The 27,340-nt window shown below is 43.5% G+C and overlaps 1 protein-coding gene across 1 annotated transcript; it reads right to left on the reverse strand.

Moving 5' to 3' along the window:
• Nucleotides 1-3,863: 3,863 nt before the first annotated feature.
• On the reverse strand, nucleotides 3,864-17,313 carry lg18h5orf22 (linkage group 18 C5orf22 homolog). The gene is made up of 10 exons (XM_085378458.1): nucleotides 17,093-17,313; nucleotides 15,534-15,679; nucleotides 13,709-13,858; nucleotides 13,491-13,624; nucleotides 12,637-12,950; nucleotides 10,084-10,146; nucleotides 7,158-7,279; nucleotides 4,574-4,640; nucleotides 4,324-4,463; nucleotides 3,864-4,236 (listed from the first exon to the last, which is right to left on the reverse strand). Exons 1-10 carry the CDS (start codon nucleotides 17,159-17,161, stop codon nucleotides 4,080-4,082), a joined length of 1,362 nt encoding a protein of 453 aa, XP_085234584.1. The 5' UTR covers nucleotides 17,162-17,313; the 3' UTR covers nucleotides 3,864-4,079.
• Between the last annotated feature and the right edge of the window lie 10,027 nt (nucleotides 17,314-27,340).

A 27,340-nucleotide genomic window follows, 5' to 3' on the forward strand; every position in this document is an offset into this window, starting at 1 on the left:
AGGCCAGCATCAGAACTTTAAAGTCTATCCTCTGACGGACAGGCAGCCAGTGTAAAGACCTCAGAGCTGGACTGATGTGGTCCACTTTTTTGGTCTTAGTGAGGACTCGAGCAGCAGAGTTCTGAATGAGCTGTAGTTGTCTGACTGATTTTTTAGGTAGACCTGTAAAGATGCTGTTACAGTAATCAAGCCTACTAAAGATGAATGCATGGACTAGTTTTTCCAGGTCCTGTTGAGACATCAGATCTTTTATCCTTGATATATTCTTGAGGTGATAGTAAGCTGACTTTGTTATTGTCTTAATGTGTTTTTCTAAGTTTAGGTCTGCATCCATCACTACACCCAAATTTCTCGCCTGGTTTGTGGTTTTTAGATGTATAGATTGAAGTTCTCTGGTGACCTGTAATCGTTTTTCTTTGGCGCCAAAGACTATTACCTCAGTTTGTTTTTGTTTAGCTGGAGAAAATTGTGGCACAACCAGTCATTGATTTCCTCAATGCATTTACCAAGAGCCTGTACAGGGCCTCGGTCTCCTGGTGACATTGTGATATATATTTGTGTGTCATCTGCATAGCTGTGATAGTTTATTTTGTTGTTCTTTATAATCTGTGCCAGTGGGAGCATGTAGATGTTAAACAGAAGGGGTCCCAAGATGGAACCTTGGGGAACTCCACATGTGATACTTGTCTGCTCAGATGTGAAGTTACCTATTGATACAAAGTATTTCCTGTTTTCTACGTATGTTTTGAACCAGTTTAGTACAGTTCCTGAAAGACCTGCCCAGTTCTCCAGTCGTTTGAGTAATATGTTGTGGTCAACTGTATCAAATGCTGCACTGAGATCCAGTAAAACTAGGACTGACATTTTTCCACTGTCTGTATTCAGACATATGTCATTAAACACTTTGGTCAGAGCGGTTTCAGTGCTGTGGTTCTGTCTAAAACCTGACTGGAAGGCATCGTAGCAATTATTCTGTTTTAAGAAGTAACTGAGCTGTTGAGAAACTGCTTTTTCAATGATCTTACTTAAAAACGGGAGATTTGAGATCGGCCTGTAGTTGTTCATTTGTGTCTTGTCAAGATTGTCCTTTTTCAGTATAGGTTTTATTACAGCAGTTTTTAGTGGTTCTGGAAACACACCTGATAATAAAGAAAAGTTGACGATCTGTAACAGGTCTGACTCTAAAGTCTTTGAGACCTTGGGAGTGACAGGATTCTTGAAAGGCTTTAAAAGAGATACAGATAGCTGACAACATTAAGGGAAACCTGAATGCACGTCACCTACGGACCACCTGCTAGCCGTGTTATGCTGTACATGGTTGTCGGGGATTTGGGTGACTTTGTTTTCTTCTGCCTTAGAGCGAGGGAGGAGGGAGCAAATGAATCCCAGCTGACCAGCTTAGGCTGAAAAAATAAGCTTGAAAGTAAAAATGCCAAAAACTGTGGAGATGTTCTCTGTTGGCTCCAACACTGAGCTAACCCCCTGTGATCTTATTCACTGTCACTGTCTAATATAGAACCATTAACACCATATTTACAGTCTGGCACACAAAACTGCCGTTTCTTTTCTTTCCTTGGAGCAAATACACGATTTGTGGTTTTGTTTTTAGTTAGAGTAAACATGGCAGGTGTATGGACACAAGGCTGACTACTCACATCAGCTCATCTCATTCATTTCCCAGCAGCCAAAAGTCTGGCAAAAATATATACAGAAACACTTCCCCATCAAAAAAGTTTATATTTTTTGAAAGAATGGGGTTCCAATACTTTATTAGGACACCTAAAAATGAATTATTTGTAGCATTTTAAATAATAATGTCTTTAATATTATTGTTGTATATAAATTAACATCACATTAACATGAAAAAACCTGTTGCAGATGTTGGATGTGCTGCAATAACTTGAGCTTCTGAGTGCACACAAGGCTGTGGCAGGCAAAACGTTTCTGCAGGGCAGGGATGTAGATCAGCCGGTAAATGGAGCGCTTCAGCTCCCTCTTCACCACGACGGAGTGGTGCAGCTTCCACATCACTGCAGCCGCAGCACCGACCCGTCTGTCGATCTCCCTTCACCCATGAAACTGAGATACTTGGGGCAGGAACTCGTCCCTGACCCAGACTGGGCACTCCTCCCCCTTTCTGGGTGAGGACCATGGCGGTGCTGATTCTCATTCCTGCTGCTTCACACTCGGCTGTGAACCCCTCCGTATCGAGCTGGAGGTTACCACCTGATGAAGCCAACAGAACCACATCATTGAGAGATCCTGGGACCGCCTCAGTGGAAGCCTTCTGCCACCTAACTGTGTCTGGAGATTCTGTTCATAACAATCATGAATAGAATCAGTGATGAAAGGCAGCCCTGGCAGAGTCCAACTTATTGCCTGCTAGGTGGGCCAAGCTCTTGCAACAGCTGTGGCTCGTAACTGACCCCGTACTCCTGAAACACCTTCCACAGAACACTTTGAGGGACACCGTCAAATACCTTCTCCAAGTCCACGAAACATATGGACATTCAATGTGAATGCATAATTTAGACTTTAATTTCAGGAAGTTTTATTAAAACATTTAGGCAGGTCCATAGTAAGAGCGAATCAAATAATCTGCAAACATTACTTAAATCCCTCTGACCTGATGCTGACTTTGTTTCCATCTTTGGTGATGTTGGAGAAAGGACGGCACGACCAAATATGAAGATGCACTTATCTCTGCGCCACATTCAGTGGAAGTATGATGGAAATCCTTCTGAATGAAGCCTCTAACATGAGCAGATGAAAAGCCCAAAATTACCAAACCAGTTTGCACAGCCACAGGTTGGGCTGCAGTTTTTAACTGTGAACGTCTTGGATCAAATCTTCTGGACTGCTCATCTCGAAGAAGACAAAAGGGAAGAACCCCGAGTCTCACAAGTTGTCTTATCGTCCACTGTCCACCCTCACCTTATCCATCTCTCCATCTGACTTACATGATTCAACACCAAGTTGAAACTTTAAAATCACTTCACTGGGTTTTCCTTGTTATCCCTAATGTAGGAAACATGTTTCTTTCTACTTCAGTTTGTCTTTAATAATAATGGATTGGATTTATATAGCGCTTTTCAAGGCACCCAAAGCGCTTTACAATGCCACTATTCATTCACTCTAGCATTCACACACTGGTGGAGGCAGCTACAGGTGTAGCCACAGCTGCCCTGGGGCAGACTGACAGAAGCGAGGCTGCCATATCGCGCCATCGGCCCCTCTGGCCAACACCAGTAGGCAAGTAGGGTAAAGTGTCTTGCCCAAGGACACAACGACCAGGACAGAGCCCGGGGATCGAACCGGCGACCTTCCGGTTACAGATACGCTTCCCAACCCCCTGAGCCACGGTCGCCCCATTAGCACACTTTAGCACACTTTCACATGAACCTTCACTGTAACAGACCTGTATTACTTCAAGTGCAAAGAAAACCTTTTTCTTTCTGAGCGTTTGGTAACATTACTCTTATTCAGAATCATGTATAATGTTGAGTTGGTGACACATTCCTCATCTTTCACTAATCTGCCAAGATCGAAAACGAGTCACGTCCATGCACACAATCTGGGTATAAGAATCACTTGTATTCAGCACAGTTGGACGGTCATGATAAGCTGTATCAGTCCTCAGACAAGTGATGCCGAAGATAAGCAACAGTCACACAGCGACGGCTCAGGACAGCACGGCGAGCCCCGTTTCTCTCCAAAGCCAGAATCAGCTTCTGTAACGATCACCCATTCACTCCGCCCTGTGTGATCTGCTGGTCACTCTTACTTCCTGGCACCAAACTGTTGTGGAAATTCAGTGCATTAAATAAAAGAAGTCACGCTGTTAGAGTTATATTTGAGTTTATTCTTGCAAGAAGGAATTCAGTCACAACAAGGCTCTCCTGCACTGTCCCGGGGAATTCCCAAACAAAGGATCCAGACCCTACTTATACACAATGTGGGAGGAAATCTCCAAACTATTTGTCCTGCTTCCAACACTAACATGCTGATGTGTTAGTTTTTATCTGCTGTGTTTATCTTGATAAAATCATCCCAATGAGAGATGTGGTTTTGTGTATCTGTTAGGATCCTTGTGGCAACTGCTCTCCAGTCTCTGTGCTGCTGTTGTCATAGTCTTTGTGTACGTCCAGTGCTCCATACAGGCCCTCCAGCATAGCCAGTACTCTCCTCTGGATTGAATCCACCTGCTCCACTGGGCAGTATTCATCCAAACTGGACCTGAAAACACACATGAAGATAGTTAGACCCTCTTTCTGTGACACTACACTGTTAAAGGACATTTAACCATCTGTGGAGCTGATTTACCTGGACAATGTCACCAGTGTGGGTTTGGGAAGGACCTTCAGGAAGAGCTGCACAGCTGAGAGAAGTCTGCCAATCTCTTCATCAGAGCTGATGTGATGAGGAAGCTCGACTGTGTCGCAGGTTAACCCTGCCTGGTGAACCTGAGGGAGGAGTGATGAGGCGAGTTTATTCATATTTATTTATATGTTCCCGTTCACTAAATATAACTTTATTGCTATTATTTATTATTATTATATACAATTATTATTACCATTTCATAGTCAGGGCATGAATTTCTTGCCTTTAGACTGGAAACCAGTTGAGGTAGTGAATCCATGCTGAAAAACACAGAAACAGTAAGACGATGTGGGGGCTGCTCATAGAGGCACACTAGCTCATCCCAGGCAAACAGATTCTTTCACTCACTGGTTAAACAACTGTAATCACAGGGGTGTTTGTTGCTTCAAAGAAATTTAAGGTGGAGCTGGCTCAAAAGCTTTCAAAAGGCTGGTGTACATTCGAATGGGTGACACGGGTGGGGCTGTGATGATCGAAGCTTGTGCCGACAATAATCAGGACAGAGCCGCGCTCCTCTGAAGATTCGTTCTGAATTTGTGGAGAGGACGAGCTTCAGAGCGAATGTCAACACACAGTGCGTGGAAATGTTGGCACAGCTGTAGAACAAACACCCAGACCAGATCTGTTCGGGATAGCGATGCAATCATTTCCACGCCTCTCTGCACCCCCATACCCCGCCCCCTTAGAGGCCGCGTCCATCACAGCTGCAAAACTTCACTTTTCTGTCATCTATCATCTCTTTACTGCTCACTCACAGTTTCTAACTAATTTCTCAGACTTTGTATCTGACTCAGTGTTCAGCTTAAATACAACCATGATTTAATCTGTGTAGACCAGGGGTCTGCAACCTTTAACACCCAAAGAGCCGTTTGGATGCGATTTCCACGCAAAAGAAAACACTTTTATGCTTTGTGTGAACAACTAAGGTGTGCTGCTTATGAAATCCATGAAGTGCTACAGAGAAAATTACATTTTATTTATGTAATGAACACATTTTGAACTCTTAAAGAAATATAACAAAAGGAAAGCTGAACTAAAATGATCCAGAAAAAAACAACTGTGAGCCGCCCTCATATCTCCTTTGGGCTTTTGGAGCCTTGACCTGACTTTTAAAAAGTAATTGGAAAAAAAAGCTCGATGCTGCTGAAAGATGAAAAATAGATATTTGCAAAATTCTGCCTAAATATGTATTTTACCAGGTTAATGTGTGTGGCGGGGCGTGGTCTGCAGCGCCGCTGCAGGGGAGGCGGACGCACCTGAGCGGCACCCGCAGTCACGCCTCGCCGCCTTTACGTCTGTGCTCTCTCTGCTGTTGTGTGTCGGGCTGTGAGCTGCAAAGCTACAGCCGGCTGTGTGCGCACAGCAACCGTGTGTGAAAGGTGGTCAATAAAGAGAAGCTGTAAAGCGTGTTCATGCAAACATCGTCAGGTCTGCCGTGATATGTTTACAACGGGACTTCTGCTCCTGAACCTCTGCGCACAGCGTCTGCAGGTCGAGGCTGTACTTTCATCTTCACGCAGGACTGTAAGCTGTCGTCTGTGAGGCGTGAGTGTGTTTGTCTTTAACATAGTTCACGGTGGAGCTGCTGACATAATGTGGATCCGAAGATCCATAACTGGCCTACCTGGGGTTGAAAGTCTCGATAAATGCAGGCGTTTCCGCGGGTACACCGGCTTCCGCCAGTGTGACGCTTATTTTGAGCGATGAAAAAATAATAAGATAAAATTTTATTTTTATATTTCAATATCACAATAATCTAACAATTTAGAACTACAAGTTAAAAAAGAACTAAACACAAATAAAATACACTTCAGCTAAATACTTCTAATTTATTTTCCCAAACCACGCGGAGCCGCAGTATAAGGACTAAAGAGCCGACCCCTGGTGTAGACAGTGAAAATGATGGTATTTAACGGGAAATGGACTGATTCTGTTTCATGGTGATTTCTACTCTCCAAAGTGGCAAAAACCCTAAACTAACACAGGCCTGATTCTATTATGGAAATCACTGCGTGCTAATACTTACTGCCTGTGCACAGAGTTCACTGTGTCACATACAAATACAGGTTATCATGCAAAGAAAAGGCCACATGTGAACTACAAATGCCATCATATGTGGAAAAAAGGTTTTATAAGATGGTCTGCAGCAAACTAGAAAACTGCTCTATGGTCACATTAATTTAAATTTGAAACCGTTTTTGGAGAGCATGGATGAACATGTTCCTCAACAGCAAAGATGCTACATACAAAAAAGGCTGTTTATGAGGGAGCGTGAGGTCCTTCAGTGTCTGCAGCAGAATCATGGCCCATCAGCAGAGGTAAGTGTGGTCTGGTGAGGCGCAGCCATGAAACTCATGAGACAGATTAAATAAGCCATAAGGCTGATCTGTGGTTATGAGGACACTTCTGTTCCTCTGTTTCCACCATGGACACGACCCCAGCAGCTTCTCTAACAGACGGCTCCAGCCCCGTCTCACGGACAGAGAAAACCTTCAACATCCTCTGCTGGCACAGAGACGTCTGTCGGATTATCAGATTAGTATTTTATGAACGTTTCACCCGCTGGAACAAAATCAGGGATAAAGAAAGTACTTCCTATTCTCATGAGCATAAAGCACAGGGACAGCCAGCTGGGACATTATAAAAACACATTCACAACTTTTCAGCTTTACCTTCAAACAGCTCAGTGTTTGACCAACGCACAAAGTTCCCCAGCTTTCGTTCCTCCTTTGTTACGCCTCTAACTTTCAAGTGTCTGTTACAGAAGATTGATTTACCCAGGGTTTGTGGCCCAGCGTGTAACCGTCTCTTCTCCATCATCATCCAGTAGATCAGCAAATGCTGCTTCCAGGTCTTCTAACTGGCGTATACGATGATCTACACACTCACCGAGCTCCTCCTTAAAAGCACACAAACACACATTCAGTGTTTATTTGTTTTGCCTTTAATGAAAGCACAGCGTTAAGATTTCTGCTCAATAACAACACAAGAGACTTTCCTAAAAGCACAACATCTTTAAGGAACGCAGCGTTGCCTGTGCTGGTCAGTGTTCAGGTACGTTCTCTGTTTCTCCTTCTACTCTGCATTTCTACAATTAGCTGAAGTATTCGGATGTCTTTGTACAGATACAGCCGCTCAAAGCTGCAGCCGCCAGCTGCTGGAGTCGCCTTGGGGCACATCTGCTTTGCAGAGTGTCACCAAGAGTCAGCTATAGATGATTTTCTCAGTATAACTGTACGAGCTGTCCTGTAATATAAAGTGCAATGAGTGCTGCTGTGATTTGGTGCCATGTAAACAAACCTGCACTGAATTTGGATAGCGTTCACCGTAAACCTCGTCGCCCATCAAAACTTCCAGTTAAGTTTTGAAAATGTGAAATAAATGGATCAAACTTTACTGTCAGTTTGACCGTTCAGACATTTACAGCTCAGATCACCAAAACTATTGACAGGAAACAGTTTAATAATAATATTCCTCGTAGATGCCAAACCAGATGTGGAAGTTATTTCTGAGCCGGGTAGAATTTCATTTTCATGTAGATGTTTGCTGGGTCGTTACTTCTTCAGGCCTCTGTTTGAATTATAAACACATCCTTCATTATTCTTTAGATTTTATTGTGCACACTGTGCAAAAGTCTTCAGCGACCCATAATCCTCTGTGTTTTGTATACAAACCTTCTGTCTGGGCTTTATGGAGGCATCTCACAGTCGTTCTACGGACACCGACTGCTTTTTAAATCATTTTCGGTCCTGTCCTCGAACCTTAGAGGTAATGTTCTTTCAGCAGCGTTAGCTTGATAGATGTGCACTGCGTTTCATGTGGGCAGGCTGGGTGTTTGGAAATGTGAGCAAACAGCAACCTCATGGTGCCTTCAGGAAAACGGGACATTAGAAGATTAAAAAGAAACTAAAAACGAGTCTCTACGACAGTCGTGGTCAGAAGTTTTGAGAATGACGCAAAAATGAGTTTTGAGACAGTTTGCTGCTTCAGTCTTTATGATGCAATTTGCATATCCTGCAGAATGTGATGAAGAGAGGTCAGAGAAACACAAAGTCTTTCTTTGCCATGAAAATGAACCAACAAAGCCATCTCCACTGCACTGCATAAAAGGACCTGCTGAGACTAACGAGCACCAGGCTGGAGATCCTCATGTCATGCTGACTGCTATCACTAAAATGAGGGTGATGCTCAAAATCATTGTTCTTCCTGTTAACCATGGTTACCTGCAAATAAACATGTGCAGCCATCACTGTGTTGCATAAAACGAGCCCAAGAAAGTCCAGCAGGCGCCAGGACCGTCTCCTAAAGATGGGATGAGAGTGCCACCAGCGCAGAGCTTGCTCAGGAATGGCAGCAGGCAGCTGTGGGTGCATCTGCACGCACAGTGAGGCGAAGACTTTTGGAGGATGCCTGGTGTCAAGGAGGGCAGCAAAGAAGCCACTTCTCTCCAAAAGCCCATCAGGGACAGACCGACAGTCTGCAAAAGGTCCAGCGAGTGGGCTGCTGAGGACTGGGCTAAAGTCCTTTTCTCAGATGACGCAGTTTTCTGATTGTTCGGGGCAGCTGGAAAAAGGATTGTCTGGAGAAGAAGAGGTGAGCGCCACCATCAGTCCTGTCTCATGCCAACAGTAAAGCATCCTGAGAACGTTCATGTGTGGGCTCGCTCACAATTTTGCCAAAAAACACAGCCATGAATAAAGAACGGGACCAAAACATCCTCCCACAGCAACTTCTTCCAAGAACAGTCTGCCGAAGAACACACAGCCTGTTTAAACATGGCGGGGCCGTGAGGCCAACGTGATAACCAAGTGGCTCGGGGAATAAAACACTGAATGTTTGGTCCAGGCCCAGGAAACTCCCCAGACCTTAATCCAACGGAAAACTTTGGGCCAGTCCTCCAGAGGCAGGTAGACAACGAAGACCCACTAACTGTGACGAACTCCAAGCCTCGATTAAAGAACGGATCACCTCAGTCAGGAGTCAGACGCTGATCGACAGGGCAGACTGCAGAGGTGGGGCCAACACTGCAAATACCGACTGTTTGCCCTGCAGCAGCAAACTGTGATAACCAGTACTTGTACTGCATTCTTTTAAAAATGGGATTTTAACAGTAACGCAAAAATTTAATGTGATTCATTTTATTAAAGTGTAAAACACATCGATGGCTGAGGACGTGTTCCAGATATACCAATAGCTGTCATAATCAGAATCCCTGAACAAAGTTATAGAACTATACAACGCAGCAAGCCTGTAAATGAATGCGCCTCCACACTGCTCCCCCTGCTGGATACAGCAGACATTGCTACTGCTTCTCCTAAGTGTCTCTTAGGGACCTTTTAATCATGGTTGCATCGTCCATGTCACAGGTGGGGACATCATTACGGCCGTGCATCAGCTGCAGCAGGTCAGGATTCATCGCGGTGCTGTCGTTGATGATGTTAAGTGTATTTGTACATGAGTGGAGCGTCACACTCCACTCCTCCACAGCAACAGCTAACAAACACACTTTTGGAATCAGCTCTGGTGTCTTCCTCACTCACATGTGTGTTCTGTACTAATTTACATTCCTCTTTAACACTATTATTAATTCCCTTAAATTAAAGTTTAAAGTCTGTGTTTCACTCTCTTCTGTGTCATTCACAAATATCTATGGACTGTATGGATGCTTGGTGGAGAAATGTTGTGACTCAAAGGATTTTTCACCTCATCAGCATCCAGGCGGGGCCCTCTGAAGCTGTAGAGCTCCTGGAGGATGGCGTACTCCTCCTGGACAAACAGACAGCATGTAGCTGAGGTGACTGTGTAATGAAGATGAACAGATGTTTTAAATGGACTGATTCTTATACACACATTCACCCATCACCACACTCGATGGATGCGTCGGAGAGCAACTTGGGGTTATTGTCTTACCCAAGGATACGCAGACTGGAGGAGCCAGGGATCGAACCACCGACCTTGCGATCAGTAGGTGGGCTCTACCTCCTGAGCTACAGCCGCCCCGCCAGTGTAACACATTACATGACAGAATGGATCCAGTGTGTGTGGACTGTGCTGCAGGAGGCTGCTTAACACATTAACAGGGTTTGTACCACACGTTCATTTTTATTGGTTAATTAATGAACTCTCTTCTGCTGCTTCGTCTGGCTCCAGGTTGCATTCATTAAATCTATATATTTAGAAATGGTTTTCATGCAGCCCCATGAAGAAGTCTTAACTCGGATGGAGCATAAACGGGGTGCAGTCTGTCACAGGGCTACGACACCGACGACCATTCATGATCTACAATCACCAGTTAACCCAACCCCACTAACTGCATGTCTCTGCTCTCTGGGAGGAAGCCGGAGAGAACCCACACAAACACGGACAACAGGAGAAGCTCAGGACCTTCTTGCTGTGGGGCAGCAGTGCGAACCACCAACCACACAAATAAAAACAAGAAAATAAAAATCAGACACTTCTGCCTCATCCTGCCCAGAATCAACATCAGGACCATTTGTTTTTTTCACCAACAGACACAAGATGAGGACGTCTCCAACTAAAACAGCTTCTTTCAGTATTAGTTCAGTGTTAACGTCTGGCCTGTATTCACAAAGCTTTCTCCTGCTACCAGTAGCTGCTTGGCTAGAAGAGAGATCATTCTAAAAATGCCTCAGCAGTGGGATTGTTGCTACTATTGGACTCGGTCTGCTGTGGGGTTTAAAACTACAGCCTCCATAGCTGACCACAAGAGGAGATGGACGGATGTCCACCTGACACCCAGCAGCCTGAAGCTGTACGAGCCACAGAAAGAACGAGGGTGAGGATCCAGGACGAAGCGTCAGGAACACAGTGCCCCCTAGATCAGCTGCTCCATGAAACCCTGAGGCAGTAGGGCTGGGAAACAAAGTCCGGACAGCACTGTGATATTCTGTATGCAGATATCGATACAGGGACATCAGTAACTCTGGGAGTACTCAGTCAGGACAATCACACCACACTGAGACGCTGAGTTAAGTTACAGAGGGTGGTGCTAGCAACATGTGACCCATCACATGGATGGATATATTGCTCCGTCTGCACCGCCTACATGCAGCTCAACTCTAAAACATGTTTCACCTCCACTGAGACGAAGACAGAAAATCAGAACACCTGCATCTATAACTCTTTATTCTGTTAACTATGCAATTGTATTCTTTTATTTAACTGTACTCCTGATTCTGCCTCAGCTTCATCTCACTGAACTTTTTCAGCTTCTATTTATTTTATTGAACGATTCTGCTTTACTCAGGCTGACTTATGTTTGTTACCGTAGGCGTAGTTACCGTAGACACTATGTTTTCCAGCTTTAGGGATAAATACCGTACATTTATCACGCCTTAAAGATTTACACTAAGAACCAAAAGGCCAAAAAAGCACTTCTTCAGAGGCTAACTCTGTCTGTGCTCTGGAAAACAGCAGAAGGCGTGCCAATCGACAGTAATGACAGTGATTCTAAAGCCGGACAAACGTCTAATGCAGTGGAACCCCGACTTACAAAGACCCCATTTAACGAAACATTCAAGTTATGAAGGAATTCAATATTGCTGCCCGTGGTGCAGCAAAACGCCCACGATGCCTTCCGAATCATGTGATAACCCCATGGCTGTCGCACTTGCTGTTCCACGTGAAAGACGTATTGTTGTTGCAGCGCTATTTCGTGTGCTTTACGTTTGCAATTAACCTATCGTTCATTGATAATGGGGCTGAAAAAACTTCAAGTGATTGGAGTGAAAAGAAGAAGCGTGAAGTGCTCTCGATGGAAACAAAGAGAGAAATTATTGATAAATGTGAGCGAGGTCTTCCTCCACCAAGAACTTCGTCTTCAGCCAGCAGCGCCTCACTCAAAGGGCGATGGGAAAAGGTGCCTCGACTTACAAAAATTCGGCCTCACGAAAGACCCTCTGGAACGAATTTATTTCGTAAGTCGGGTTCCACTGTAGTTCAATCCACTCAGATACGCTTCACAGGCGCCCGGCACACTCATCTTACTGGAATCCAAACTGGAGGCCAGAACATACCTTTCCCCCTGTAAAATCTTTTATCATCATTATTGTTGTTTACAATCTTAACCCATGAGCTCGTTTCATATTTGCTATTGTTTAAACTGATGTTGTTGTTTAAGAGACCAATTTAATTCAACAGACTAATAACAATGTTTCACAGTAAAACGAGCTTATGAGCAGAAGCTGAAACAGCGTTTCATTCAGTCCCTGAGGAAGCAGCAGAGTGGACGCGTACCTGTGTGTACAGTTCTTTGAACGGGTTCTTACAGGAGAAGAAATCCAGGTCGACGTCCAGAATGTACGGCTCCGTCTCACTTACAAATGAAGATATTCTCTTCACGATGTAGCTGGTTGATCCTTCATCGTCGACACCGCCTCCTCCTGCGCCATCGCCGTCAGCTCCATCCTCGGCTGTGCTGCCCTCTGCTGGTTGCAGCGAGTCAGTGTTTGCTGACGGAGGCTGTGAGCTGCTGGATTCTCCGGACTTCCTCCGCTCTGCTCGCGCTCTTTTGACTGAACATTCCTCTGTGTCCTTTTCTGTTCTCTGCTCTGAAATTAAATGTCAGATCAAAAAGTAGAAGAAAGGTTCAATTGGACAATAGCAGCGCCCTCTGCTGTTACCTCATGCAAACTCCAAATCTCATCAAGAGCAAAGTAAACATATCCAAACACGAGCTCAGATGGTCTCTTTGATCTTTAGTTTAAGGAATGCAGGGTTTTCCAGTCAGGATGACACAGTTTGATTCGTCTGATCAATTTTCCACCTCATCCCATTATAAATGAGCGGCAGCCCAGAGGAGACATTTCTGAATCAGGCCTGGTTTAATGCAGAGGTGCCTGAAGGCCCAAAGATCAGCCACTTCTGCAGATCCTCACAGTATTTCGACAGTATTATAAGACAGTCTTTGTGATTTTATGTAGACGAACATTATTCCGAACAGTTTCTCCCAGACTGGTGAACCTCTGCTCTCCCCGGTCGTGTCACCCAGCACCTCCAGCTGCATCGTTTTAGTACTACTTCATTTTCCAGCCTTTTGCTGCCTCTGTTGCAACTTTTTTGAGATGTGTCGCCGCCATCACACGCAGTACCTGTCAGCGAGCCGTGACCTGCTCTGACGGGATCGACTCGGATCACGCTCAGGCTGAAATGCTTTGGGTTGTCCAGCTGCTCCTCGCACACATAAAGACCATCGCTGAGGAAGTAGTTGTCTGTACTGGTCACTCTGCAGAGACAGGAGAGGACGAAGACAGGAGATCAAGGAGGGACAGAGATGTCTCTTGCTGTACCGTTCTTCTTCCTGTCCTACCTGATGGTGGTGGTGGATGAGTCTCTGCCCACAGTCATGCTGTGTTCTCCCTCTCTAATCTGCTGGGCCCAGTATGGATGCAGCCACACCACAGAGGACACGTGACCGGCGTACACCATCGGCATTATCCAGTTTTCTATACTCAGTTCACTGAAAAAAGGAAAATATGCAAGATTGGGGTGACATAAATATCAGTTCACCCACATCCACCCACACAGTCCACGGCTGCAGTGGGCTCACGTCTCTCAGCTGCTCCCTGCAGGTGTCGCTGTAGCTCATACTCTATACCAGGGGTGGGCAACTCCAGGCCTGGAGTGCCGGTGTCCTGCAGGTTTTAGATGTGTCCGTGATCCATCACAGCTGATTTAAAGGGCTAAATGACTCCTCAGCATATCTGAAGTTCTCCAGAGGCCTGCTAATGAACTAATCATGTGACTCAGGTGTGCTGACCCAGGGTGCGATCTAAAACCTGCAGGACACCGGCCCTCCAGGCCTGGAGTTGCCCACCCCTGCTCTACACCCAACGTCCTCCTCCATCACACAGCATCATAGCGTGTTATGAAGCTTCCCTGTCACTCTTGTTGCTACCCTGCTGTCACAGATCATCCTCGACACCTCGCAGCGGCTCCACGGAGGCTGTCCTCATACACGTCCCACACCACCCTCACTCCTGACCACCTCATACAGTACAACGGCTCCTCTCTTGGCACCATATGATACGTTTACTGTTTATCCAAAGAAGACCTTCTCTACACGTCATCACGACTGCGCTCCATACTGCTGCAGACTGATCGTCTCTCCTGTTCCTAACCTGCTTCCAAACGTCTGTAGCTTCTATTTCCAACAATGAATTTGAGCAACACATCTGTAATGTGAGCATTTGTAAGCTGAACTTTTCACTGCAAAACTGTCTGTGGAAGCGAGTCTTACAAGTTTATATCCAGGCAAAAAGTCGATTTCATTTTGTTTTAACGGAACAATAAAGAAGATTATTCATTACGAATGATTGACTAATTTATTATTTAAATCATTTTACATGCATATCAGGCTCATTCATTCACCACCACGACGTGTGACGTGTTGTTTGAAGAGCCCCCCGTGCCTGCACATATACCCACAGTCACACTTACATGTGCAGGCATTTACTGGTATTTTCCATCCTTTTCCAGGAGCTGTGGGCAGTAATGACATACCTCACAATGCTAAGTGTGACTATTGTCATGAGGCACCAGCAGAGGAGATGAGGAGGCAAACACTCCTCCACACCACCTAACAGGGACCTTTCATTGGCTGTCAGAGCTCAGCATACGGATCAAACTGCTACAATATTAACCAAGACTTTGTGCTTTATACATGTAAACATGGCCCAACTCACACAGATGTACTTCCTACTGAAAGGCTGCATGTATTTATATATCTGCATCAGTCTAATCCTGGACCCTCACCCTGAACACTTCCACAATGCTGACCTGAAAGAACGAGCAGATTGTCGCGCCTTCTGTGGTCGGGTTGGTTTGTTTCCATGTTTGGAGCATTTTCAGTCCCCATCTGAGGGACTCTGGACTCCTTGTGGGAGCAAACTGTAGGTAGATCGTAGCTGTCACTTAGTCACACTCACAGCCAACATTAGTCAAGTGCTGAGAACACGACTGCGCCTCTTTTAGAAGTCGCCTTCCTTCACATCTTGTTGTAAACATGTGCAGAGACTAATATCACGTCATCACCTGAAGCACGTCTAGTTAATGTTTACGTCTCATACTTTCTTTCAGCTCTCACCTACGAGGAGCTTTGACCAACACAAGCCACAGTTTGACCCATAACGTACCCGAACAGCTTCTCCTTGTCAAACACTGTGTCAGCAGACATGTTGACAGGGATGAGGAGGTCAGGGTGGGAGTCCAAATGAATCATCTTTATGTTCTTCATTGGCAGATGCCTCGAAGCTATGGCCCGGTAGATGTGACACACCACCTGGTTGAGAAACAGTGAGATTAGCAATGTGAAGCTAATGTGAACGATAATTTTAATATTATCATTAAAAGCACAAAATCTTCTTTGGAAAGGATTTCAACATGACTGACATCATTCGTGAACATTTCTACGTTACAGGATCAGATTACACTGCTGAACATGAGAAACAAAAGCAAAGCATGGAACCATTTACACGTTTAACTTTGCAACCCCTCAAAATGATGTGCCTCGGGTCAGTCCTGCTGTGGCCGAACTTCTCCTGCTTCAAGCACAATGAGATGAAAATGTAGCCAAATAAGTAACGCAGGATTATTACAGAGGTTCATATAATGAGCCTGGTCTGTTCTAGCCCTCGCTGACTGATGCCAGCCAATGGACAAACCTGACTCACTACACGACTGCTTCACATGCTTGGCGCAGTGCGAGTGTGTTTTTCAACAAGGAGTACAAAACATAAACCTGGGCAGTAGATTAGACCACACTGGCTGAACAGTGTGAGGAGGTGTCAAGCTGTTGTTGCTATGGCTATGTTAAAAACCAAGGATATACCGTCCATGTTCACCATGAGTCTGTTAAGGAGAGGAGAACCCAGCGTAAAAACAGACTATGTCTGTGTGAAGGACCAGAACACAACAAACAACCAACAACTACAAGAAACAGTCCTTATTCTTTGTTTTGGTTTAGACATTCATATCTCACATTATGTCACTGAGTGGATTCCTTCATACTGGTAGTGATGAAAAGCAACGTGGAGACATGCTGTTACGACTCCTGATCGAGCTCCAGTGAGAAACCTGCGTCTGCAGATGGTGTGATGGGTTTGCAGTAACCTGTTATGTTGAACAATCCTATTTCCTGCAGATGACAAAGTGCTTCACCCGGAATCTGAGTGAGCGAGCTCGGACGTTTGCTACAAGAGCAGATGAGACTGCTCAACTCCAAAAGACATATTTAAGGTTTTGCCAAAGGAGTAACCGGCTCACTAAATGGACAAATCACTATTTCGTTCATAGAATGGGATTCAGTGTTTTAGCAGTTAAGACGAAGTAAACTAGATAAACTTGTGTAAAGTTATAAAATACACAATAATGCATCTGTAACAATAATAAAAATTCTCTATAACAACTTCAGTTTTTACTCCAGTGACGTCATGAGTGTCACGTGGACGGACCTGACAGTGATTAAAAGTCTGATAAGAAACACAAATCTATCACTGAGTTCATCAGCTCACCATTTGTCTGACTGTAATATGATATGAATAATCAACATTAATCTGCTTCTGAACACTGGGAGGATTTATCTCGTTCATATACAAACGGAGGTCCACTGTTGTTATAAGAACGTCTCGTTCGTTAGCTTTAGCAGAACTATGTGGTTGTGTTTCGCTGCTGTGTTCACACGGAGAAGGCTTACGTCGTGGTGGTCCTCCACAACACAAACAGGCAGCTGCTTGTAGGTCCTCTTCAGCGGCACAGAGCTCATTCTGGCCGCGGGGAGCTAACGTCTGAACCCTCGGTATGTAGGTTCATTGGAGGTCGCTAGCACTGCGTTAGTTTCCAGCACATAGTCTGAAAACGGTGGTTTGAAATGTATGAAATTCCCACCGAGTAACAAGTTATGACTCAGAACCAGCGGAACTCGTACCAGCACTGTTTATATGTCCGTGTAGAAACAAGTCAATAGAGCAACGATTCCAGTCGGCATATAGAAATTCAGCGACGAACGGAGGAGAAAACATTAAAAGTTTGTTTTTATTGAAAAGGAACTCCCAGAAACACAAACGCAAGAGGATCAGTTCACAAAATGCCTGCCTTACAGTTTACTGAGCACATCATCCACGTTGTTGTACCGTGGGCTCAAATACAGCTCACTAGTCTCAAAGCTTGTCATAAAACAGAAGAGTCAGCCACTGTAATCAGTTTATATTATTTTGCTGTTTTTTTATATTGCTTAGGCATAAAAATGGTAATCAAAGTACACGACTTTCAAAGAAATAATGTGACTTTTCCTTACAAACGTAGCAAAGTCTGGACACACACATCCACACTGTGAGACACAGAAGTGGGATGAGTGAAAGTCATGTTCAAAGCTACCTCAAGTTGTCCTACAGGCAGTGTTGGGTAAGTTACTTTAAAATAGTAACTTAGTTACATTACTAGTTACTTCTCTCAAAAGTAACTCAGTTACTTCAAGTTACTCGTTACTTTCAAAGTAACTAGTTACTAGGGAAAGTAACTTTGGTTTTACTCAGAATTCTCTTGTTAATGTGTTGCTTCCATAACTTTGCCAGTCTTCTAGCTTGCTTACTTGCCACAGTGCACTGTGCCACCTACCAATAGAAAGGAAAAGATAATGTGCACATTTCCACGAGAGAAATCCCACGCCTGATTCTATCCTAGCCTGCTTTTTACATCCAACACAAAAACTGCAGTCGTGGTGCTTTCGATTGTACTCAGAACTCGGAAATTCTGCCTTCTGAATAGGAAGATGTAGGTAACACCAGACTGCAGATGAGCTGCATACAGGGCTGGACTGGGACAGAAAAATCGTCCTGGGCATTTTGACTAGAGACCGGCCGCCATTATAGGAAAAATCATAAAGCCTTTGAATGAAAATAAACACTGTTGTGACAGTGATGTTCACTGTTCTGATGGTATATATGCATCAATCTATCAATCGTTTGTTGTAGGGCTGCCACGATTATGTCGACTATTAAAATCCATCCATCCATCCATTCGCTTCTGCTTATCCTTTTCAGGGTCGCGGGGGGCGCTGGAGCCTATCCCAGCTGTCATAGGGCGAGAGGCGGGGTACACCCTGGACAGGTCGCCAGTCTGTCGCAGGGCCAACACACAGGGACAGACAACCATTCGCACTCACATTCACACCTAATGGCAATTTGGATTATCCAATTAACCTATCCCCACAAGCTGCATGTCTTTGGACGGTGGGAGGAAGCCGGAGTACCCGGAGGGAACCCACGCAAACACGGGGAGAACATGCAAACTCCACACAGAAAGACCCCGGCCTGATGTTGGAATTGAACTCAGGACCTTCTTGCTGTGCGGCAACAGTGCTAACCACCGTGCCACCGTGCTGCGACTATTAAAATCGTCGACGACTAATTTAATAGTCGACGCATCGTTTGAAGCTTTGTAAGATCACAAAGGACGCAGGAATGAGTACCGGTAGTAGGATTTAAGAGTGTAATAACGGACTGAAACAGAAGATGGCAGCACTGCATGTACAAGGATGCCAGCTGCCGTTAAACCCCGAAGAAGAAACTGTGTCCCAGAATTCATAGCGCGGCCCAGCTTAGTTTCCAACAATGGCGGCAGCTAGTTAGTTTTAACTTTACTCTTATTATTCTTTCTGGGGCACAAAATAAACGTTTAACATATTTTCAGGCTTGAATGTAGCTGTGGAAACCTCAAATATCTGCTCAGTTTATCAAGACACCACATATTTTCAAAAGCGCTCCGACGTTTTCGGAGACGTCTGTTACCCACTAGCTCGTTAGCTAGGCGGGGGCAAGGCTAACTAGAGCCGTGAGAACACCGGACTCCCGGCAAATCGTTTTCAAACCCACCGCCGTCTTTCGCTACTCAGGTTAAACATATATATGAGTCACTTAGATAACTTAAAAATGTTAGTTTGGCTTTCTTTAGTATTTTATTTGTTCCTGAGTAAATCGGTTTGGCTGAGATTAAAGTTATAGTTTTTGCACAGCTAAAACTGTCAAGCAGACAGCTGATTGTCAGAAGTGTGAGACGCTGGAGAATATACTCCGGTGTCCTGTTATATTTTAGAAAGCAAGGAGTTTATTAAACTTCACCGAAACAATCTGCAAATTTCATTAAAAATTAATAAACTACCATCTTGTCTTTATTTTTAGTTAGCACAAACACTTCAAGCTGTAAGCTAATGATAGTTATGTAAGACCAGATGCTGCTGGTGCAATAAGCTGTACGCTGTACGTCCAATGGATGATGATCTGATTAGTCGACTAATCGCAAAAATAATCGGTGACTAGTCGACTATCAAAATAATCGTTTGTGGCAGCCCTAGTTTGTTGTAAGACTCAGATAATTATTTTTTAAAAGCTAGACATTTTAAATGATAATAAGAAAGAAAAGTATGTCTTTGTGCCCCCCTCTCCCTGTTAATGCCCTACATGCCCCCCTGGCAACACTTTGCTAGATCCGCCCCTGCACAGTTACCAGCTGTCAGCTACTTAGAAAAGGATCCTGGTGTTATTTGTCTCTCAGAAACAGTTCATAACTTCAACTCATTCATGTCACCTAAAAGGTAAACCTGTTTCTCCATCACAGCTCTGATGATTCAGTAAGGACATCTCCTGGTTTCATCTTCATGTTTCCCTCTCACCACATATCCAAACCATATCATGACCAGCAGCTTTACAGCTGTGGCTCCAGCAAACATCAGCTGATACTAGAAAGTAATATTAAATAAATTCTAACAACAGCTGATCAAGCTTAAACGTGCTGCTGTTGTTTACCGCGACATCTGCTGGTTTCCTCTTTCTGGCGCAAAGTGGACGATAAATAAACAAGAGAGAAAAGCCGATCAGCTGATCACTGATCAGTTTCATGACTGAAGTAGAAACGGGAGAGGGAGGGGAGAGAATGAGAGAAGAGGAGGCAGCTGTGCAGCAAAGACAGAATAACTCCAGCTTTGTGTCGTTTTCATTGTAGCTGAATTACGGGACAAACTGTTCTTTTTCAGCTCAATAAGAAACGCGAATACCAGACGGGACGGTTGGCAACTCTAATAACTTATGAACAAAATAAAGTTTAACATCATTAACTTCATAGCACCACCCAGCTGTATAGAAACTCCGTCATGCTAGCTAGCACGCAGTACGGAAAAGGTCAGAATAACGAAAATAAACTCCACCTAAACTTGGTTCATATCTGACCCAGATAGACTGCAGGTCATAACTTCTTACCTGAAGTTCAGTTCACACTTGGACCGGCGGCCGCGTCCCTTTTCCTTCATCCACCTGCTGGCTTCCACCACTTGCTAATGTTACTGAATCTGTGGAAGCTCCGCGATAGCCACCACACGAAGTAACGAGTAACGACCCTATCTAAATCCCAGTAACGAGTAACGCGTTCCTGATTTTGGCATAATAACTAGTTACCGTGCTCGTTACCACAATGATAACGTAGTTACTGTAACGCGTTACTTAATAACGCGTTAGTCCCAACACTGCCTACAGGACATCTGCTTTTCAATGACCCCACACTAACAAGAGTGGAGGACTGAGCATGTCCTTAGTGTCACTTTGAACCTTTAATTTAAAAGCTCATAATTTTGACACATTTTTTTAAGTGACAAACTGAATGTGTCTTTAAAATAAATTGTGCTTGGCTTCAAACTGCATGCACCAAAGTTTAGACAGAGCTCTAAACAAAACCATCATTTTCTGATTAAAAGAATGTAATCCGATCCATTAAATATCACAAAAGCTGGCCGCTCATCACCTTAGCACGTCGGAGCAGTATGCATCACGTGATAGAGTGGCTGTGGAGTGCCTGTCGGTGGTCTAGTTGAGCATCTGGAGCGCTACCAAACCAGCATTTCATCTCCAAGGAAGCTATCGCAGCAGGGGCAGATCTAGAAGGGTGGCATGGGGTGGCAAGTGCCCCCCTAAAATGATCTCTTGCCACCCCACGTGCCACCCTAGTTTTGTATATGACAGTGTTGTTTATAAAAATAAGATAGCATTAACACTTTGAGTGGAGTTACTGTTAACAGTGAATATAAATGGTAAAGGGCCTTTATTTGTATAGCGCTTTAATTAGTCCCTAAGGACCCCAAAGCACTTTACACATTCAGTCATCCACCCATTCACACACATTCACACTGTAATATAAATATAATTGAATATATGTGAATGATGAATATAAATGCTAAAACTGAAAATATTGCATAGTGTTCCCCCCTCTACCATTAACAAATGGTTCAGCCCATAGCAGGACCGGCTTTTTTCCTGTTTTCAGTAGCCAGCGATTCCTATGACTGTGCCAGAGCACATTTTGAACAACACCATAGGAATTTCAGATTTCACACAGGTGGTTAGTTGTTGCACTCTGGAAATGGAAGGAAGGTGAGTGTTATTAACCCTCTGGGGTCCACGGACACGCTGCACCTCCAAATCACATGATTGATTTAAGCTGACACAGCAACAAGCTGCAGCCACACCGAGTCTTTCAACCCATGTTGAAAGTTCGGACTTCAAAGTTTTTAAATTTTAATTACAGGCCAGTAAATCCACAGTTATGATAATATATATATATATATATATATATATATATATATATATATATATATATATAAGCCACGCTTTTTAAAAAAAAATACTTTTGATTTTCTTTTTTAAGCGTTTTCTAAGGACAGCTCGACAACAGTAAAGAAAGAAAAAATGCCACCTGTCTTCTATCGGTGGAAAAGTGGACCATGTCAACCAATTTTTGAAAAAGTCAACACGTGGGATTTGGTTGTTTAGGAAGAGGGGAAAGTTTTGGGAGTGACGGTAAAGACAGCGAGACAGAGAGTTTTTAGATGTGGGAGATTTGTGACGTTTGGCATGGAGTGTACAGTTAGCCTGTCGTGTAGTTGTTGTTTTGTTTTGTGTGTCAGTGAAGGCACTAATGAATGTCACAAAGGCCCTTTGCCAGTGGAGGTCCTAGCCTGTTTGGTGCCCCTCGGGGAAACACTCCCTCTGGCGCCCCCGCCACCCCGGTACACATATATATGAAGAGAGAGAGAGTATGCATAGTATGCAATCAGCTAACAAACTGCCATCATAATTTGTCATACAATGAGAACAGGACAAATCAACAATTGACAATGACTAATTAATATTGTGCTGAACACAGTCCAGAAGATCCAGTCAGCTACATCAGTGTCTACTCTTTACTATCATAGCCAAGTGACTAACAAACGTAAACAGAAGTTTTCACTATCCCAGCAGATAAATAACAGCAGCAGGTTTAAGCTTGATAAGCTGCTGTTAGAATTTATTTAATATTACTTTCTACACCAGGATCTTTTTCTACAGCTGACGGCTGTAACTGTGCAGGGGCGGATCTAGCAAAGTTTAGCCAGGGGGGCCGATAGGGCATGAACAGGGAAAGGGGGCACAAAGACATACTTTTCTTTCTTACTCTCATGTCGAGCTTTTAATAAATAATTATCTGAATCTTACAACCAAAGTTTTAATCTGATATAAAATGTATAGAAATCCATTATTATATATCAGAACTATTAAATCAAATTTTTAACTTAGTAAGCTATAGTACTTTTTCCTTTGGGTATCATCTGTGCAGTCTGCAATCCTGTTGAACGAAGATATTGAATCTATTTAATTATTGTAGAAAAATAATTGATTTCTGTCCAATTTTTTTGCACATACATTAAATTAAAGTTGATTACGTCGATTAAGCATCATGAGGTGGAGGGTGGGGCGTGGTTCCCTTTTTTTCTTTTTGCTGGGAGTTTGCAACCCTATTAGTTAGGTTGCTTAATATTTCTGCTAAGTACTCTTCAAAATACCAGAATAGGGAGGATGGAGCAGGTTTAAGTTTATTAGATTGATCAGTGTTGTTGAACTATGAAATATTTTAGGTGCAGTGTATTTTTTGCATACAGGTTTAACAGAATAGCTTTAGTTTTTTTGTTTTTTTAACTTGAGTATGAACTTATACAAAAACAGCAAGATATTTAAAAAAAAACTATTTTATTGATCAAAGAATACACTATATCAGATTCATATCGGTATCGGCAGATATCCAAATTTATCGGTATCAGTATCAGACATAAAGTGGTATCGGGCCATCTCTAATGATAACATGATGTTACGGTACTCTATTTTGAGTTCTAGTGAGAATACTGCAAGTGCACTTGTATCACCTGGTGCAAAGACTATGCTGAGGATTTTCCTCAGTAAAATTAAAAACACCAGTGTTTACTTTTTCCGTCTTCACAATGACAAAATGGCAAGACCAGTAAGAGATGCTGTTTGTTTTATGGCGCTGTCATGAGTTTACAATAACACATCCATGGTAAAAACTGGAGATCCAGCTGTTCCAATGTCATGAAATGGCACAGCATCAAAGCCTCACTGTTTTTACTCACTCTGTGTTTATACAACACTGTGCATTAAACCATTTCTTATTAACCTCTGTCTCTCTTCCACAGTGAGTCTTTTATCTTGTGTTCCTCCCGTCACCCACAAACTGGCCGCAGCAGATGATCCTGGTGGAGGTTTTTCCTGTTAAACAGAGTTTATTGTCATCACGTGCTTGGTCTGATTGTTGGGGTTTTCTCTGCATTATTCTCGGAGCTTTATCGTACAAAATAAAGCACCTGGAGGCAACTCGTTGTGGTTTGGCATTTTAAAAATAACATTTGAATTGAATTGAACTGACTTGATTCACAGCACAAGATAAGATGAACCTTTATGAGTCCCACACATGGAAAAGAGTTTGGCCATGGCAGAAAGTGGACAGCACAAAGTTACGAGCAGCAAAACCTAAGAAAAACAATAAAATAGAATAAAATCGAGGGCCCAGGACCCATATTAACAAATAATCCTGATAGTAAGAGTAACTCAGAGTGATGATGTGGAAAGAAGGACTCCTGATCAAGCTGCATCAGATTGGTATTAAAGGAAAAATGTATAAATGGATCAGGAATTTTTTAACTGGCCTCATGTCTCGCAGTATCAAGTTTTCAGTTTTCCTTTTTTATTCTGTGTTGTTTGTGTACTGGTCATCAGCTTCATTAAATTGGCTCATTCTCTGTTTAAGGCAAACCTGCCTGACTGTCTGCTCTGGGTCCTCACCTTCTACACATGACACACATGTTCCTCCTGTTTGTGGACTGACATTCAAAATGTCTGGAAGATCACATCGTGCCAAACATCACAGTCCAGGCACGACTGATGTCCGACTGATGTAGCACATCCTGCCTGCTTCCAATGGCAGAATGGTGCAGTGGAGACACTGAAAAAAGGTGGAGGAACATTTTTACTAGAACAGAAACTTTACTGTTTTCCTTTGAGTATCAGATTAGACATCATGCCTGATACAGGTCTGACCCCAGCTGAGCTGCTGATGGGGACCTCCTTTACCCAGATGTGGGAGCCCAGTCACAAAGTGAGATGTGACCAGAGATGGGCAGTAACATGTTACTTGTAAAGCGTTACTGTAATCTGATTACTTTTTTCAGGTAACGAGTAAAGTGAGGGATTACTATTGCAAAAACGGTAATTAGATTACCGTTACTTCCCGTAGGAACGCTGCGTTACTGCGTTACTAAAACCATGATTTTTTTTGCGAGAATGTCTCACGACAGTGACGTAAGCGAGTGCGACGTTCGTGACAACAGCTGTGTGCAGATCAACAATGGATCATATATCGAGTGCAGAGAGAGTGTGAGCGTGCAGCGTTTAAAGCGTGGAAGTACTGACCTTACTTTGAGTTTGATTCCATAAAAAGTGACAAAAACATTAGTGTCCGCTGTGCGTGGGAAGAAAACAAGAGCAAGCCCAGCTTGCTCTTGTTTCTGCGAAAGTGAAAAGGTCAAAGACGTAGCACAAGCTCTCTGTTACACTCAGCTGTTAAAATAAGGTAACTGCTTTTTCCAATATGCTTTTAGAAATGGCAGATTTATTTAGGTGGTACGTGCCATTCTGTTTCCCTGTCAGGAGGGTAAAGTGCTTGTGTTGTGCATTCGTGGGACGTTTGGGTTTTACCGCGGTTTACACTTCAGGTTGCAAGAACATTTTAACCGCCTGTAGAAGCGACAAGAAAAAGTTAATTAAAAGTTCCAGAAACATCCTAAAGTTTCCATGCCTCCTTTTCCTGTGGAAGCAGCTAACAGATAACCTGGGTGGGTTGAACTTGCCTCATCGTACAGAGCCCAGCTGTCCTCAGAGTTCATCAGCTCAGAGCTTAAAATAAAGCCACTCTGTTGAACATCCTTCCTGAAACAGCGCTCTGTGCACCATTAAACTGTAGCAAATCTCCCATCACTACATCCGAGTCTGATCACTTTCCTGATATCCATGCTCATTAGAATCACTTTTTATAAACATTGCAGAGTCCGTCCATAAGTTGATAACCTCAGTGGATTTTAAAGAATATATAAAGTACAGACTTTCAGCTTAAATTTAGGAAGTCTAACAAAAGTATTGCATAAACTGTTCAGGAGTTACAGCCACTTTTATTCAAAATCTGAATACAAAAATGTCATAATTGTCCAAACACTGAGGTGTGACTCTCCGCTTACGGCGGCTGTCCTGCTTTCCAGAAGAAATGTTTTGGAAGAAATGTCTGCAGCAGGACTTTCCTGTTGCATTAGAGCAGTGTTTAGTAAAACGACTGTAGTAATCATGCATCGAAATTACTGGAGTGTAAGACAGAGACCAAAGCTTCAATACAAAAGTTTATTTTCATCAAATTAAAAAAGCAGTAAAACATCATCGTATACAGAGAGTAGACTGCCCACAGTGAGTTTCAGACAGTGAAGCTGGGTGGCGTTTGAGGTTTTTCCCTTCTCAGAATATCATCATCGTGTCTTGTAAATATACGGAGCCAAAGGAAAAACAAGTGGACATTTTCGTTTTAAGCCTTCAGAGCAGGGTCACGAAACACAGCTGGAACAAACTGATACTTTTAGTGAGACACACAATACAAAACCCCTGATATAAAATCATGACATGTATCACTGAGGTTGGCGGTTGTGATTTCACCTTCAGCTTCATTAATTAGTGCTAATGACAAATTCACTGCCCCAGTTTTACTTAATTACTAGGGGTGCAACGATACTCGTATCGATATTGAACCGTTCGATACAGTGCTTTCGGTTCGGTACGCATATGTATCGAACAATACAAAATGTTTAATTTATTTTATCAACTTTTCTTCTGACGATGCTGTCTGTGTTGAGCGCTCAGTGGATCTGCGTTCGACTTATCCGCCTAGGCTGCACTGTCGAACGCAGATCCACTGAGTGCAGCGCAAGCTAGCAAGACAGAAACTAAGCTCATTGCAACATGGCAAACTGAACCTCCCCCACCCTCATTCAGATCTGGCGTTTGGAATTATTTTGGTTTTCATGTGACGTATGACCCTGAAGGTAAGCGAGTCATGGACTAAAGTAAAACAGTATGTTGGATGTGCCACGCAATGCTCAATTACATGGGTGGGAACTAGTGTGTTAGCGCAGTTAGCTTGTTAGCTTGTTGGCCGTCCAGCCCCACGCACGGGGCGATCCGCAGTAGCTCGTTAACGGAGATTTGCCGTATTGTGGCGTTAACGTCATTTCAGATTAACGCTGACAGCACTAGTGGGAACACAACGAATATGACTGCACATTTACTCCGACAGCATCCTAGTGCAAAGACAAGTGGAAGCAGACAAAAACAACAAGCAGCATGCTAGAAACTTTACCCGAGTCATTTAGACAGCCGTTAGCACAGGATTCTCCTTATGGGGACCTGATATGTTTAATATGCTGCTGAGAATATAGCCCAGAAGAAGCGTATAGTATAGCTTTTATTTTGAAAGAGCCATTTCTCTGTAATAAACTCTCTTTTCCAAAGATGAGGGATTCCTCAATCAGATAGAT

Source organism: Diplotaxodon limnothrissa, linkage group LG18 (assembly GCF_057381915.1).
Source record: "Diplotaxodon limnothrissa isolate DT_005_m linkage group LG18, D_limnothrissa_male_GT1.1, whole genome shotgun sequence".
Lineage (NCBI taxonomy): Eukaryota > Metazoa > Chordata > Actinopteri > Cichliformes > Cichlidae > Diplotaxodon > Diplotaxodon limnothrissa.

Excerpts from the sequence above, each read along its gene's own strand:
- lg18h5orf22 (XM_085378458.1), bottom strand. The coding sequence starts at position 17,161 with ATGAGCTCTGTGCCGCTGAAGAGGACCTACAAGCAGCTGCCTGTTTGT. Across the intron at positions 13,859-15,533 it reads GACAAGGAGAAGCTGTTCGG|TGAACTGAGTATAGAAAACT; the intron begins GTACGTTATGGG and ends TCCTTTTTTCAG. Across the intron at positions 4,641-7,157 it reads CGCTGGGCCACAAACCCTGG|CATGGATTCACTACCTCAAC; the intron begins GTAAATCAATCT and ends TGTGTTTTTCAG.